The sequence below is a fragment of the Hemitrygon akajei genome, chromosome 7 (assembly GCF_048418815.1).
Source record: "Hemitrygon akajei chromosome 7, sHemAka1.3, whole genome shotgun sequence".
NCBI classification, from domain to species: domain Eukaryota; kingdom Metazoa; phylum Chordata; class Chondrichthyes; order Myliobatiformes; family Dasyatidae; genus Hemitrygon; species Hemitrygon akajei.
The window spans coordinates 127,243,963-127,260,648 of NC_133130.1; the positions used below are offsets into that span (position 1 = coordinate 127,243,963).

The window sequence follows — 16,686 nt, forward strand, 5'->3', positions numbered from 1 at the left end:
TCTACCCTGCTTGTAATTTCCTCAAAGAATTGCAGTTTTGTCAGGCAGGATCTTCCTTTCAGGAAACCATGCAGGCTTTGGCCTATCTTGTCATGTGCCTCCAGGTTCTACGTAATCTCATCCCTAACAATTGATTCCAACAACTTCCCAACCACTGATGTCAGGCTAACAGGTCTATAGCTTTCTTTCTACTTAAATAGCGGAGTAACATTTGCAATTTTCCAGTGATCCAGTACAATGCCAGAATCTACTGACTCTTGAAAGATCACTGTTAATGCCTCCACAATGTTTCCAGCTATTTCCTTCAGAACCCAAGGGTGCATTCCATCAGGTCCAGGAAATTTCTCCAGCCTCAGAGCATTAAGCTTCCTGAGCACCTTCTCAGTCATAATTTTCACTGCACACACTTTAGTTCCCTGACACTCTTGAAAGTCCAGTATACTGCAGACATCTTCCACTGTGAAGACTGATGCAAAATACACATTCAGTTCCTCTGCCATCTCTGCATCTCTCATTACAATATCTCCAGCGTCATTTTGTATTGGTCCTATATCTACCCTCTACTCTCTTTCACCCTTTATATACTTAAAAAAGCTTTTAGTATCTTCTTTGATATTAGTCGCCAGTTTCGTCTCATAATTCATCTTTTCCTTCTGAATGACCTTCATAGTTTCCTTCTGTTGGTTTTTAAAAGCTCCCCAATCCTCTAACTTCCCACTAGCTTTGGCTTCCTTGTATGCCCTCTCTTTTGCTTTTACTTTGGCTCTGACTTCACTTGTCAGCCATGGTAGTGTCCTTCTTCCCTTCGAAAATTTCTTATTTGGAATATATCTGTCTTGCAGGCAGCAACTTCAGTGTTTCTGTTTTATGAGACCGAGCAACAAGTTGAATTGAATGCTCAACGCAGCACGGGTGGAACTTGTACAAGGAGCTGCTGGATTTGAACTCACCACCTCTTTGCCAAAAGTCCAGTGTGGATGCCACTACACCACCGGCACAGACACTTACTCAGAAGCAAGTCAATACCTAGAATGGGTAAACCCCGTAGAAGCTGAAGTAAAGACAGGTTCAGAATCTCTCATGAAGTTTATGGTCTTTATTTTATAAATGATTTCTGGTTTTGAGGAGCATTGTTTTGCAGGTACTTACAGAAATAGAAATCACTGACATTTTCAGTTGAAACAACAAGGACAATCTCTTTTGCAAATAAATCACTGAACACATTTCACATTACCAACAAAAAAGGTAAAACTGTTATACAACACAATTTTCAGCTAGTTAGGAGTAACCAGTGCACTCTGGATCCATTTAAAAACCACACCATTTTGCTTTCTAAAAATAATTAATTTTTTCCAGGATTTATTATTCTGGAATGATCTAATTTATTGTCAAAATTCAACATCCACCTAATCCAGGGGGTTCCCAAGCACGGACCCCTTGCTTAATGATATTGGTCCATGGTATATAAAAACAAAGGTTGGGAATCCCCTGATCTAACCCCACTCCGAAATCAGTGCCCTTACTTCTACTGTGCTTTAACTAAACAACAATGCATATTTTATTGCAGAAAGTTAACAGCTACATTTCTAGTTCAATTTCTATTTCTACATGGCTGAGAAGATCAGGACATCACTGCCTGAATGTGTGCAACTATTTTGCCTTTATTTAAAAAAAGGGATCAAGTTATTTAATGTTATTTGCAAACACCCAGCGACCCAATTGTTTTTGTAAATGACTAATTACCATGCCAAATAGACTATATTAATGTGCCTTTGGAACAGTGTACTAGACTGACTGCAAAGGGGAAAGAATGTGCCCTGAGATGCTCTAAGTAGTGAAGCCTTCAAAGACTGCTTCCAGAGATTCCAGAAGCACAGAGACAGCATCCGATAAAATCCAACACTACTTCCTTTGGTCCAAGTTTAAAACAAACCAATCCAGGTTTCCAAAGTAGTTAACATAGAACTATCCTGTAAATGCTACCTCGTAATAAAAGTTCAACGTAATGCAGTGTCCAATTTATTCTGTCTGGATCAGCTGGTATGTTAAGATTGCTTTGTTATAGGCAAAGTTACAGTGCAAGGATTTAAAGACCACCACAAAAAAAAGTGTTAGAAAGAACCCCATCATTCAGATACATGCTCACAATCCTAAAGAGAAGTCCAAATTTAAATTTGGGCTCAGAAAGCAATATTAGTGCGACTGCTTACAACCTACATCAGGTTGGAACAAGACCCTTAAACTTCTCTCCCAGGGTACCAGCCAGTGCTTTTACAGACACAGTGGATAAAGTGCAAGACACATCCTGGTTTGTTTAACCAAATTATTTCATTCCCAGTCCAATGAAGGGTATGAAGATTGCGATCATTAATGCTTGCTTGCCATGCACCTATGTAAATAAATCAAATTACTCATCCCCCCCACAGACACCAGTTAGAAAAGACCTGTAACTGAATTTTTTAAAAATGCCAACTTTGTTCAATAACCATTGCATTGAAATAGAATGCAAAGTTTAAAAGGATTAGAATGTGGATGAAGATTTTAGCTCATACTTAAAATGTATTCCCAATACTTATTTGGGAGCTAATTGTTATATACTATGATTAAATGTCGCTTAAAATGGACATTTCCTTCAGAAAGATGCCCCACAGCTCCAGTAACTGGAATTTAACCCTGATCTCCAGGCTGTGTGGAATTCTCCCAGTGATTCCATGGGTCTCCCCTAAGTGCTTCAGTTTAATTTTTCATTTATTATCAAAGTATGCATCCATATACAACTCTGAAATTTGTATTTCTCCGGATAGCTATGAAACAAGAACATGAAAGTAATTCAAAGAGAAACATCAAATCCCCTTGTACAAAAAAAAGGCATCCTGATCAACACCCCCCCAAAAAAACCTACCCCCCACACAAAAAAGGGTGATTAAAAATATATATAAAAACCCCAAGTCTGAAAAAGTCCACAGTCCATAAGCACAGAACCATGACACCATCCTACGATATAACCGACGTTTATCAAAAGAGAGGGACACCACATGAGGCAGAGAGGCCTACCCGCCTGACGGCCAAAGGCTTGTCACAGACTCCTGCTCTGGCAGCGATCAAAAGGCAGGCTGCTGGTGCCAAACCTCTCACTCGCCTTCTACATTCGACTTGATGTCTCAGTCTTCCTCGATGCTTTAATTGGCAATTAATGGATGCTTTAAACATTGAAAAGGAGTCAAACATCGGCTCATACCCTGTCTCGAAGTTTCTTTGCATCGAGGCCACCCGAGTATGCGCTCATTTCCCGAAATCTCGGAGCCAGCAAAGTGCAGGATCACTCAAACAATCTCCAAACTGTAAATCACAGGCTCTAACAGTCCAGAGAAACATTTAAGGTGAAAAATAGACGTATAAGTAAAAAAATCTATTTTTGTTTGCTATCTGGAAGATGTCGACCAAAGAAGTATTGCACACTGACGCATCTTGACTGGAGCTCCTTCCATACATCAACAATGTAATAATTAGTTAGTAGCCTGCCATAAACTTCCCCTAGACTTCCTGCACATCCTTTAAACCTGTAAATTTAATTCTTCAAATCTTTACACTCTAGTACATATATTCATATAAAGGGATAAGAGTAACTATAAAAGTGCTCTGCTTAACTCCCAATATAACCCTGGATCATTTAATATCAACAAAAAGCAAGACCAGAGGACACAGCCTCAGAATAGAGGGGTGTCCTTTTAGAACGGAGATGAGGAAGAATTTCTTTAGCCAGAGGGTGGTGTATCTATGGAACTTTTTGCTATAGGCGGCTGTGGAGGTCAAATCATTGGGTATATTCAAGGCAGAGGTTGATAGATTCTTGATCGGTTGGGGCATGAAGGGATTCGGGGAGAGGCAGGAGATGGGGGCTGAGAAGGAAAATGGATCAGCCATGATGAAATGGCAGAGCAGACTCAATGAGCCATCTGGTCTAATTCTACTCTTATGTAGAAACTGTGATTCCCTTCATTTAACAGCTCTGGGGTACAAACAACATCCAAGTGTTTGGATTTATTCTGAATTATTTCAGTTTAAAAAACTAACCAAAAATTGAAAATCTGGTTATTATGATTTGAACAACTAGTTCTTTAGTGACATATTTCAAGGAGGTGGAGTATGAAAACCTTATCTAACTAGACAGCAACCTAAAATTATAATTGCATACTGCTTCAAGACCCTCAAGCATATCTAGAGGATAAAATGCTAAATAGTTAGCAATTACTGAGTTTCAGGTAGTCACAATTGCATAGGAAGTTACAATGTTGTTTCATTTCCGAGTACTTCGAAATAAAGAGTGAGACAGCAAGTTAATATACATGGTAGCACATGGCAGCTAAAAGGCAAATAGCCAATGAACTCTGGAGCTTCCAAGCACAGTTTAAACCAGCCCAACTTGTTTCGAAGTCCCTCACAGCCGTGAATAATAATGCATTATCAATGCGATAATGAAAGAATCAGGATTTGAATCTCAAGACACTCAGTGACATGTCCGTAATTGTTTGAGTTGTTTTGCAGAGCCGAAGGCATTAATCAGTCTGCCGCTGTTGACTGCTGACACTGGAGGTTGGGAGGGTGCCTGGTACTGAAATACCATCGAGACAATGACTCCGAAAGGGAAAGTCAGTTGATGCCAGGAACCAAGTACTGTCGCCTTCTGTGAACGATTTTATTTTCAGTACTATTGTGGACCGCAACGAATCAGCAGGGAGTACTCGCTCTGAATTTTAAAAAAATACACAACACTGTGTGGCCTTAGTTGACAGCAAGGGCTGCTTTGTGTAACGCTGCTTGTAGCATCAGGGATATCGCTGCTCCATACTGGAGTTTCACACTTAACCCCAATCTCTCCACAAGTTCTCTTCTGCAGTGCTCAGAGGATCCCTGAGAGGCTCTCGTTCCAAAGAATCTCCTGTCACACCAGTTTGCAGTTCTTCAAACAGCATCATTCAAAAACTAACTGGTCAAGCATTTCACAGCCATCTGCCACGTCTGACCACACACTCTGAGGTATTCATCAGTTGCAAAAGAATTCTGAAGAGAGGTGTTGCACTCTGTAGCGTTTTCCAGGATGAGGTGTGCACACCACATAGAATTTGATACCAAATCCATTTCAGCTTATTTCATCAACTTAAATTTTGCTTCATAAAATTATATTTCCATAGTAGTTGATTTGGATTCTGATAGAGTGAAATTAGCAAGCCAAAAAAAAATAATTAGAAAACGATTCTCCAAAAGAGTGCAGCTCCAACGAAAGGCAGTCAAATTTTCTTTGCAGAGCCAAGAAGGGTTTTAAGAATGGCCAAGGGACCAAACCAGAACAAAAAGATGATCCTAAATATCATACTTCCAGAACTCAGACATTCATTTATTATCAAAGTATACATGTCTAAAATTCTTCTCCTCCAGATAGCCACAAAACCAAGTACAGCAACACCATCATCAACCCCTAAATCCTTCCACCCCGCACAAAAAAAACCAGAACAGGTACATTGACCCCAAAATCCTTCTCCCCCGCACACAAAAACATGAGAAAGATCAGGCTAAAATCACAGTATAGCTCAAGTCCATATCCAAAACGCAGAAAACCCGGTTAACATTCGCCAGGTACAGTGGCAGCCTCTCCCCTCTCCAGCAACAGAGTAATTACCCAGCAATCAAAAGGCAATCTCCCCTCTCTGGCAGCAGAGCAATCCTCCAGAAAGACAGGCAACTGGTGCTCACTTTCCACAATCACCTGGATGTTTCTATCTCCTTCGTTGCTTTAATCGGCAGACAATGGAACCTTTAAGCAGCGAAATGGAGTCGAACATCGCTCATGCCCCATCTTGTAGTCTTCTTGCCACAAGGTTCATGCACACTGCCTCCTGGAATCCTCTCGGAGACTGCAGAGTGCTAGAACACCCAAATAATCTCCAAACTGCAAATCACAGGCTTCAATAGGTCCAGAATCACATTCAAGGCAAAAAACAAAAAGACATAAAAGTGGAATATATGGTTTCATGATCTGTCCAGATGTCGACCGAAGGAGTGTTGTATGCAGGCGCCATCTTGACCAGGAACTCTCCAGTCTTCTTTGGGGACCTGTAGCTGTTATGAATGCATCTTCTCCCTTTTGGCTTGAAGGTATCACTTTAGCAGTAAATTGTCTGACCTTTGTCTGAATTCACTGAACACAAATATTTTGCTTCCTGAATACTTTTGAGTGCTTCTTATGGATTTGTGGCTGCTAATCATGAAAATCACTGAAATTTTCCTACCACCCATGATTTTAAAAAATAGCCTATATTTTGCTATTTCAATTCATAATTCAAATTAGAGTAACTGATGCCAAGATTAGGAAAGGCACTTTTGTTGGTCCACAAATCAAACAGGTCATCAATGACAGGCAATTCATAGAACTTCTTGTGGGACTGGTGAAAATCACATGGAAGGCAATCAAAGATGTTGAAAATTTTCTTGGCAACTACAGTGCACTAAACTACATGTAGCTGATTGACATGTTTCTAGCACACAAAACTATGATGTGCAACATGTCACTAAAGATTAATTTTCTGCATTCCCAATTCTTCCCTGAAAATCTTGGCACTGAGTGATGAACATGACAAAAGGTTTCACCAGGACATTGCAGTCATGGAGAAAATGGTATTAGTGCAATTGGAATCCATCAATTCTGGCTGATTATTGCTGGACACTTAAGCGAGAAGCCTCAGATACTGAGTGCAAATGAAAATCATCAAAACATTTTTTGCTTAATTTAACCTTTGCAAGTGTCAGCACCATTATGTAGTTAAGTATATATTCAATAAAAGTTGATTTCTTGTTTCTCCAAATTCCTATGCAATACAAGTAATCTGAAATTATATTTGTGTTCAGCTTCACGCGGTCTATCATAAACAAAAAAAAAATCTGAGGAAGCAACACTTTCAAAAAATTTGTTGTCCAGTGTTTCTGATGCTTTGTCTTGGAATTTTGAAAGAAAGATGATGCAGGAAATCTCAGTTTCCAAATGCAGAGCTATAAATATTGGGCTGAAGGGAGAGAGGATTCATAAGATATCAATGTGGCAGAAGGAAAGTGCTCACGGTTGGAAACCACGAATGGGAAGGCTGCAGATCTAGGAAGGGAAGAGACGAGGAGACACATGAGCAAGAATTCTAAATCTAAGATAATGATGGGCAGTGATGCAGCAGAAACTTAGTACCAGGCGAGATGATTTTTGGATTGATGCTGGCAGAAGATGGAAGAATGGCCTAGGAAACAGGACGAGATGAATCCAGCCAACTACATTCTGGCATCCACATCACTCAAGACAAAGCATTTGAGAGTTTTCTCAGGATACAGTGATACTATTTTCAGAAAGCCTGGTTAAATCAAATCTCAAGTGCATGGCACCAGACAATTTATTGTTAAAGTGGTAACTTCAAGCCAAAATGTAAACTCGATTGGACCTAGGCTGAACATGCATTTATAACAGCTACAGTTTCCCAGAGTTCTGGAAGTGTGACTACTGCGGCACTCAAACACTTGACACAATACTAGGACTAAAAAGTCAACACTTGGACAATGGGTTGAATGGTTTTGTGCAATGCCAGATTCTACACTGGAACTGTACTTGTGATTGTTAGAGAATGTTTCCTGCAGTAGGGGAGTCTAGGACCAGAGAGCGCAGCCTTCAGAATAGAAGAGCATCCCTTTAGAACAGGGATGAGGAGAAATTTCTTCAGAGTGGTGAATCTGTAGAATTCATTGCCACAGAAGGCTGTGGAAGCCAAGTCATTGAGTGTACTTAAAGTGAAGATTGATAAGTTCTTAATTAGTCAGCATTCAAAGGTTACGGTGAGAAGAAAGGAGAATGGGGTTGAGAGAAGAAATAAATCAACCATGATCAAATGACAGAGCAGACTCGAATAGCTTAATTCTGCTTCTATTGTGGATGGTTACAGCAATTTAGCTCTATCATAAGCTCCTCATATCTAGGAATTCATCAGTATAGAAACAGATCCTGGCACCCATTAACCAGCACCTGACTCATAATTTATACACTGATTCAAGTGCTCATCCAGATATTGCTTAGGTTTGCCTCTTTACAATATGGCTTAAAATGCACAGAATCCTTATTCACTTAGGAATTGGAATATGCAGCAATCAATATTATAATTAATAGAAAGTGCTGAGGCAGTCAAATTAGACAGAAACTCACAAAATACTGGAGGAACTCAGCAGGTCAGGCAGTATTTACAGAAATGAATACACACACACATTTCTACTGAGGTACTGTGGTGAGTATTCTAACTGGCTGCATCATTGCCTGGTAATTGGGTGGGGGGGGGGGACACCACATGGATTGAAATAAACTGCAGAAAGTTGTAAATTCAGTCAGTTCCGTCACGGGCAATAGTGTCCCCAGCATCCAGGACGTCTTCATGGAGCAATGCTTCCAAAAAAAAAAGAAAAAAAAAGAAAAAAGACAGCATCCATCATTAAGGACGCTATCACCCAGTACCTGCCCTTTTAGTATTGCTACCATCAGGGAGGAGGTACAGGATCCTGAAGCACACACTCAAAGATTCAGGAACAACTTCTCCCCATCTGCTACCTGATTCCTGAATGGACATTAAACTCATGACCACAACTTCATTATTTTTATTCCCCTCTTTTTGCTTAACTTCTTAAATGTATTGTAATTTACAGTTTTTATTATGTATTGACATGTACTGCTGCCACATAACAAATTTCATAGCATATGCCAATGATATTAAACCTAATTCTGACGGTCGACTTTTTGGGTGGAGACCTTTCTCAGTCACGGCCCAAAAGATCGACTGTTTATTCCTCTCCGTAGATGTTGCCTGCTGAGTTCCTCCAGCATTTTGTGAGAGTTGCTATGGAGTTCCAGCATCTGCAATGTCTCCAGCTTAAAATTAGGCAGCATCTGTGGAGGTACGAGTGGGTAACATTTCTGGTAGATGACCCTTCATTAACATTTCCAGCATTTGATGTATTCTGGTCTTCCTGTTGTAGGTGCATTGTATCTGAATTTTCTGCAATCAGCATTTCTTTTCTATCTCAAGACTTCCAGCTCTCCACATTCTGTTCACTTGGCTTGTGCAGAAGCTTTGAAATCTGTTCAGTGAATATCAAATCAAGTTTAATTATCATTCAACCATACATGGATACAGCCCAACAAGACAGTGTTCCTCTGGGGCCAAGTTGCAAAACATACACAGCACTTCCAAAATAGTGAATAAAAAAAAGTCACTCAAGAAAACATAAATAGTCCAAGACCCTGAGTGACATGTCCCATAAATTGATGGCACAGATCCTGGCAATCCAGCCAGTCATTCCACTAATCAACCACTGGAGGGCAGCACCAACAAGAGAGGCCAGCTCCCAACCAAGCACGGATGCCATGCTCTGGTGTCTACTGACCTGGACTGCAGCAGCAGGCAAGCCTGTGGCTTGAGGCCTAGTCCCTGCTACAACCGAGGCTATGCAACTGCCCCACTGTCAAGGTATAAACTGAATAAGAACTAACAACCTGTGGGGATTGAAAATTATGAATTCCTAAGCAGAACATTGGATGTAATGCTCACTTCCACTGAACACCTTGCTCAATCATACTGGATAGTTTTTTTTTTAAAACGGAGATTTGGAAACGGATCTCACTTAACTGCTTTTAACAAAAAGCGTACTTAAGTAAAAGCAGTCAGTCTAGTTGTGTTTATGCAGCATTGAAAAGACACCACAGAGCTTGAAACGTTGCCAATCTGTGCAGTGCTCTGCCAGAAGAATCAACACCTTCATATTCCAGAATGCAGGTTCAAAGGCAAGTCCAGTAACACAAGTGGGCAAATGACTAGGGTGCCAGTGAACATAAGGGGGGTGTAATCAAGGCAAGATTGAACAGCTAGATTGGTGGCCTCTGCTGTTAGAGATGACCAGTGCCAACCTATCAATAGAGATTCATACAATTAAGATAATGAAGTGTTGAAATTCCCTCTGAGAGGGCCACAATCTTGTCATGGTTAGGAGGCTTGCATGCCTCAATGATCCAGAGAGCTACGCTGGCCGGAGTCAAACCTTGTCCTTTGACTCTTGGTAGGGTCACTCATGTCAAATAGATCAGACTAAGAGTGGTCCACTGGTCCTCCAAGCTCAGGGCTAACAACCCCGACTGGTCAAAAATAAATGATACCGAAACATAAATGAAAAATCCTTCTACAACTGTGTGCGAAGGTATTCCTGAGTCTCCACTTGCATAACCAACAGTGGCGAAAACCTAGAGGAAGTTACTGATGTGATGAAGAAAACTGAGCACTGCCGGAGATGGAGGATCTTCATTGCTGCCCTACACACCAGCAGTGTAACAGGCAGTAAGAATGCTCGTGGAGGCTGGTTGCTTATGCGTTTATTTGGAGATACAGTGCAGAACAGAAAAGGCCCTTCCAGCCCAACGAGTTGTGCCGCCCAGCAACTCACCTATTTAATCCTTAGCCTAATCACAGAACAATTAACCAGTACGTCAATCAGTATTCTTGACTAGTCAGGGTGTGCAGGGATATGGGGAAAAAGGCAGAACATTGAGGCTGAGAAGGAAAATGAATCAGCCATGATGAAATGCCCTGAACACTGCCAAGACCAAGATGCTCCACATGTTCTGGTCAAGAAGACCATGCCCTACTCCTTCACTGTCATCAAGAGGACATGTCACAATCATCGTGAGGAAACGCTGGAGATGGATTGGGCACATGACGAGAAGAGAGGCCAACTCCATCTCAAGACAGCACTTCATTGGACCCCTGAAGGGTGGAGAAAACGTGGGAGACCAAACACAACTTGGCAAAAATAAGGACCCTGAACAGCACATGGGGCACACTAGAGAAGATGGCCAAGGACAGAGAGAGATGGAAAACCTTCATTGCTGCTCTGAATGCCAGTGGCATAATGGCATTAAGTGTGAAATTCATGAAGTTAACAAACTACAACCTTTGGGACACAAGGGAAGTGTACAAAACTAACAGGAAGTTTGGGAGGAAGCTTAGTGACAATAATCACAAATGGATAGAGGCAGAGCAAGCAGATTGAATTTAATGCAAAGAAGTGGAAGAGGATTTATTCTTGAAAGAACAAAATGGTAAAGGAAATATTCGTAACACAATGGAGAGATGACACAGAACGTCAGTTGTCTTGCAGCTGAAGAATTGCGTTTTTTAAAAATTAAAATTTACAATTTTGTCGCCAATTGTTGTTCCTTTCCACGCCTCGTGGCACGTTGGGCGGCAACCTTGCTGTTTCTTTAGCATTTTTGTCTGTTTTTTTCCCGCCGAGGCCAAGATGCTAGATGGGACCCAGCACAGATGGAAAGTGTACGAGAAACCAGCCAGATTCAAACCCCGACCTGTGGCCTCCAAGTGCAATGTGGGCAATGGATAAAACAAGGATAAACTGTAGGGAAAAGTTGGGAATGGGAAGCTCTTTCAAATAACTGGTACAGCCACACTGGGACAAATACACCCATTTGCTTTATGATACATAAACCATAGAGTTATTCCTTTTCAGGGCTTTGTTAAATAAAACCAATACTGCATTTATGGAACTTCCTCAGAGCCTAGATGGAGGGGAAATCAGACAGATTGGTTCTTCCACAACAACTCCACCATTTACAGTCTCAAACCTGGCTGCCGAAAGGGGGGGGGGGAGTTGGGTATTGGGCCAGCAACCCCCATTCCAAAAAAACCAGCGCTACAGAAACACCAACAGAAGCTCAGAAGACCCTAATGCTGGGAGAGGAAAGATTACACCAAGAAGATGGGCCAAATCTGGGGTCAATGTGAAAGACTGGTCCAGGACAGAGGACTCTGGTAAGCTACTGTTAGTGGCCTATGCTCCAGTAGAGGTGACAAGCTTAATTAAGTTCTTCCATAACGAACCCCCCACCCCACTATTGTTCTGCCACTTGACACTTGTCTCATTTCTAACTTTACCCAGGTCTGACAAAACGTCATCAGCCTGAAATATTAAAATGATGCTGAAATAGATCAGAGGTACACTGTACAGAATTCGGTTTCCTCCTGACAGTGACATGCTTTTCTGGGGATCAAGCTCTAGTACCTTAAGCACAAGGTTTTAATGAGGTCTGCTTCAGTTAGGCCACATATGTTGTGTTGCGTACAGTTCAGGTTGCCCCACTATAGGAAGGATGTTGAGGCTTTGGAGAGGGTGCAGAAGAGGTTTACCAGGATGCTGCCTGGTTTAGAGGGTGTGTGTTGAATAAACTTGGGTTGTTTTCTCTGAAGCGTCAGAGGCTGAGGGGAGATCTGATAGGGGTTAATAAGATTATGAGAGTCATAGGTAGAGTAAACAGGGAGTATCTGTTTCCCAAGGTGGAAATGTCTAGTACCAGAGGGAATGCATTGAAGGTGAGAGGGGGGCATATTTAAGGGAGACATGGGGGGTAATTTTTTTTAAAACTCAGAGTGGTGGATACCCGGAATGTGCTGTCTGGTATGGTGACAGAGGCAAATACATTAGAGGCTTTTAAGAGATGTTTAGACAGGCACATGAACGTGAGGAAGATGGAGGGATACAGACATTGTGTAGGTTAGAGGAATTAGTTTTTGGCCCACAATGTTGTGCCGAACCAGCTAAAAAGCAAATCAAAAGCCCCCAAAGGGTCTGTTCCTGTAGTGTTCTATGTTTGATGTACTGGTCCATCGTAAGCTAGATCACAGCCAACCCCAAAACTGTTTTTGGACTTGGTGAACAGGATAATTTGCCTTCATTTCCTTGGTTCACAGTAGTGAAATCAACTACAGCTGCAAGTAACCACAATCAGCTCAGGTAGGATCCCTCTGAAGATGGCGGAAGTTGCGGAGAATGAGGAGTTGATGCAGAGCCTTATGAGTTGGTAAGGACAAGTGAAAATCTGATGAGTGTTAAGGTGGCTGGAAGATGGTTGAGTGCTGAGTGTTTGGAATGTCCACTGGTAATGGAAATAATGTCTTCTGCCTCTTCAACACTTCTCTTGATCTCTTTACTCTCTCCATATCCCGGACTGGATGAGGAGAGATTTCATCCAACTAAATTTCAGGAAGACTTTAGAATTATAGTGTTCAGTGCTCATTGAAAATTTTTATCAACTGCTGTTCAATTTTTCTCTGTACAAGATTTTGGCCACAAGGCCTACGTCACTGATAGATCACTAAAGTTTCTTAAACCGAACAAGTTTATTTGGCAAGTTGCTGAACCTAGTGTGGAACCCCCGTTTTTGGGCTAATTTGGCGATAGCTTGCTACGAATTATTACATTAGAGTAAGACCATTCACGGTTACAGACTGTTTGAGGGATATATAGATCTGAGTTAATGTGGAAAGGATTGCAGGAGAATGAGGGGAGATCTGAGACAGGTATACAAAATTATGAAGGGTATAAATAGGGCAAATGCAAGCAGGCTTTTTCCACGAAGGAGGAACTTCTTCACTCATAGCAGGGGTTCCCAACCTGGGGTCCACAGACCCCTTGGTTAATGGCAAGGCTCCACGGTATACAAAAGGCTGGGATCCCCTGACTCAGAGTGGTGTGATTGTGGAATGAGCTGCCAGCAGAAGTGGTGGATGTGGGTACAATTGCAGTGATTAAGAGAAGTTTGGGTAAGTACGTGGAAGGGATAGGAAGGGCTATGGTCCCGATGCAGGTCAATGGGACCAGGCAGAATAATAGTTCAGCCTGGACTGGATGGGCTGAAGGGTGTTTTCTGTGCTCTATGACTCTCTAATAAACTCCCCTAAAAGTTGTGAACACTTGAGCAACCAGAACTTTCAAGACCATGATTTATTATTTCTTGCCAAGTACGGCAAGGTAAATAGAATCAATTGTTAGCATTGACATTGTGGGCAGAAGGGTCTGCTGCTGAGCTGCAGGATTCCCATCAGTTATAATCTACAGTAAGCATATACTTGATCTGAAATAGCCTCAGCTTTCTCTGTGGTTAGAATTCTGGACGGAGTCAGCCAAGGTTCCCAATCATTCCCAGTGTTAAGATGTCCATCACCCAGGACACGCCTCCTCATTGCTACCATTCAGCTGGTGGTGCAGGAGTCTGAAGACACACTCAATGTTTTAGGAACAGCTTCTTCCCCACAGCCATCAGATGTCTGAATGAACTGATGTCCTCGAGCTCTTTTTTTTGCTCTCTTTTTGTACTCCTAGTTTTTTTAAAAAAAGATTTACATTTCTTATTGTAATTTATAGCTTTTAAAAAATTAGGTATTGCAATATACTGCTGCTGCAAAACAACATTTCATGACATATGCCACTGACACTAAACCTGACTGATTCCAGACATGTCTGAAGCGTAAGAATTTCCAGTTGTATACTGCATATCAAGTTAAACCATTTGAACATCCATGTCAATTGAAGATTCATTCAGATGTGACTACAAGACTCTCATAAAAAGCCCACTGACACTCACTAGCCAGTGGCTCCTTAAAGCATGGTTAAAAGCTCCTTAAAACAAGGAGTTGGTGCTTAACACACAAAGGACTAACTCAACAAGGAAATCTCAAGACAGGATTCTAAACTTGGAAAAACCCTACAGCAAACAATTCACAATGACTTTCTTATAGAAGCTGTGGGAGAAGTGTGCCTTCAGTGAATGGGTACAAGAGTATCACCTCCCCCACATTTGATGCCGTAAGTCATAGACCATTCTGCCATTCCATTAAAATGCAATAAAAACAGAAGATTAAGTGCAGCTGGCAGACAAATTCTCCTGCACAGGTTTACTCTAACAACCACAGATCTGACCCCCTTTACCTATGATTGGTGGCCAATATTAATTACCCCGTCAGTGAGCAGTCCCTGGAAATTGAACTTCTGGGGCTGCCAATTTCTAAACATTTAGGATGCCTGCAGTAGAAAGAAGAGTGCAGTCAGGAATGAAATCAGCTCCCACACAGCAGTCCATGGGAATCTTCCACTTAGAATACTTTGATGAAAATCAAATCTTTACAAGCTCAGTTTCTACAAAAGATGTTGAAGAAGTACTTCTGGGCGGTCACCAGAATGAACATGAAATTATATGTTCTCAGTGCCTTAACTATTTTGTAATGAATATCCCTGGAATCTTGCTCAATAAAAGCAACAATTTAAAAAGATGCATCTCCAGTTCTTCTGTTTTAAATTAAAAAAAAATTATACTCTTATATTAACTGCACAGCAGTTTCAAAACAAGAATTAATTTTATGTGGAAAATGTGACATTACAGTACTAGAGTAAATACTTGCAAGCCATACTCTGAAATTGTGTGCTGTGCATCTTTAACGTAACCATTTTCATAGCTCTAAGCACTATGTTCCTACCACAGCAGAAAAATGGGTGAATTTTGTACCGGCTGGTCGATATCTTCCCCTTTCATCTTTTAGGTATAAATTTTTACAATGCTCCAGAGCCTCATAAGTTTGTAGAAAAAGTTTTCTAAAGACCATTTTTAAAGTTCAGATTCATTCAATCTTCATTCTCTAGGAGCTGCAATGGCTTTGACATTGAACACTTTCAGTGCTTGAAGCGAGTTTGTTCACAGATGTGGTTAAATTTCCTGGAAGAAGAAAAAAATGAAAATAAAATGGTTGGATTTCACCAAAATATTTCCCAGTTAATACCAATTCAGATACTATTCAATTCATACAAAACAGATAAAGAATTTAAACATGAGGAAGTCTGTAGATGCTGGAAATCCAAAGCAACACACAAAATGCTGGAGGAACTCAGCAGGTCAAGCAGCATCTATGGAAATGAAATAAAACTCGCCATTTTGGGCTGAGATCTTTCTTCAGGATGGGAAAGGAAAGGGGAAGATGCCAGAAATAAAAAGGTGGGAGGGGGAGGCAGCCAGTTAGAAGTGATTGGTGAAGTCAGGTGGGTGGGAAAGGTCACAGGCTAGAGAAGGAGGAATCTGATAGAGAAGAGTGAACCACAGGAGAAAGGGAAGGAGGAAACCCAGGGGGAAGTAAAAGGCAGGTGAGAAGTACTAGTAAAAGGTCAGAGTGAGGAATAGAGGAAGAGGGAGGGGGAGAGAACTTGTTTACCAGAAAGAGAAATCAACCATTAAACAACACACAAAAGGCAGGCTGGGCAGCCTCTATGGAAAAGAGTAAACAGTCGAAGTTTTGGGCTAAGACCCTTCACCAGGACTGGGAAAAAAGGTGAGGTCAGGGTTAGAGGAGGGGTGAAGTAAAGAGCTGAGAAGTCGATTGGTGAAAGAGATAAAAGGCTGGAGTAGGGGTATCTGATAGGAGAGGGTAGAAGACTATGGAAGAAAGGGAAGGGGGATGACCACCCCAGAGGAGGCTATGGGCAAGTAAGGAGATAAAGTGAGGGGGAAACAGGAACGTGAAGTCGGAGGGAGGGGTGCATTACCGGAAGTTCAAGAAATTGATGCTCACACCATCAAATTGGAGGCCACCCAGATGGAATACAAGTTACTGCTCCCGCATCCTGAGTGTGGCCTCATCACGAGGTGGCCATGGATTGACATGTCAGAATATGAATGGGAAGTGAAAATGAAATGGGTGGCCACTGGGAGATACCGCTTCTTCTGGTAGATGGAGCACAGGTGCTCGGTGAAGCAGTCCTCCAATCTAGGCTGGGTCTCACTGA

The 16,686-nt window shown here is 41.6% G+C and overlaps 1 protein-coding gene across 2 annotated transcripts in view; it reads right to left on the reverse strand.

Moving 5' to 3' along the window:
* Positions 1 to 1,081: 1,081 nt before the first annotated feature.
* The window catches only part of chfr (checkpoint with forkhead and ring finger domains, E3 ubiquitin protein ligase), a 93,841-nt gene continuing 78,236 nt past the window's right edge, over positions 1,082 to 16,686 (reverse strand). For both annotated transcript variants that reach the window (XM_073051926.1, XM_073051927.1), the window contains one exon: positions 1,082 to 15,625. In XM_073051926.1, coding sequence (XP_072908027.1) covers positions 15,583 to 15,625 — 43 coding nt within the window. In that variant the 3' untranslated portion in view covers positions 1,082 to 15,582. The remainder of the gene's footprint in view (positions 15,626 to 16,686) is intronic.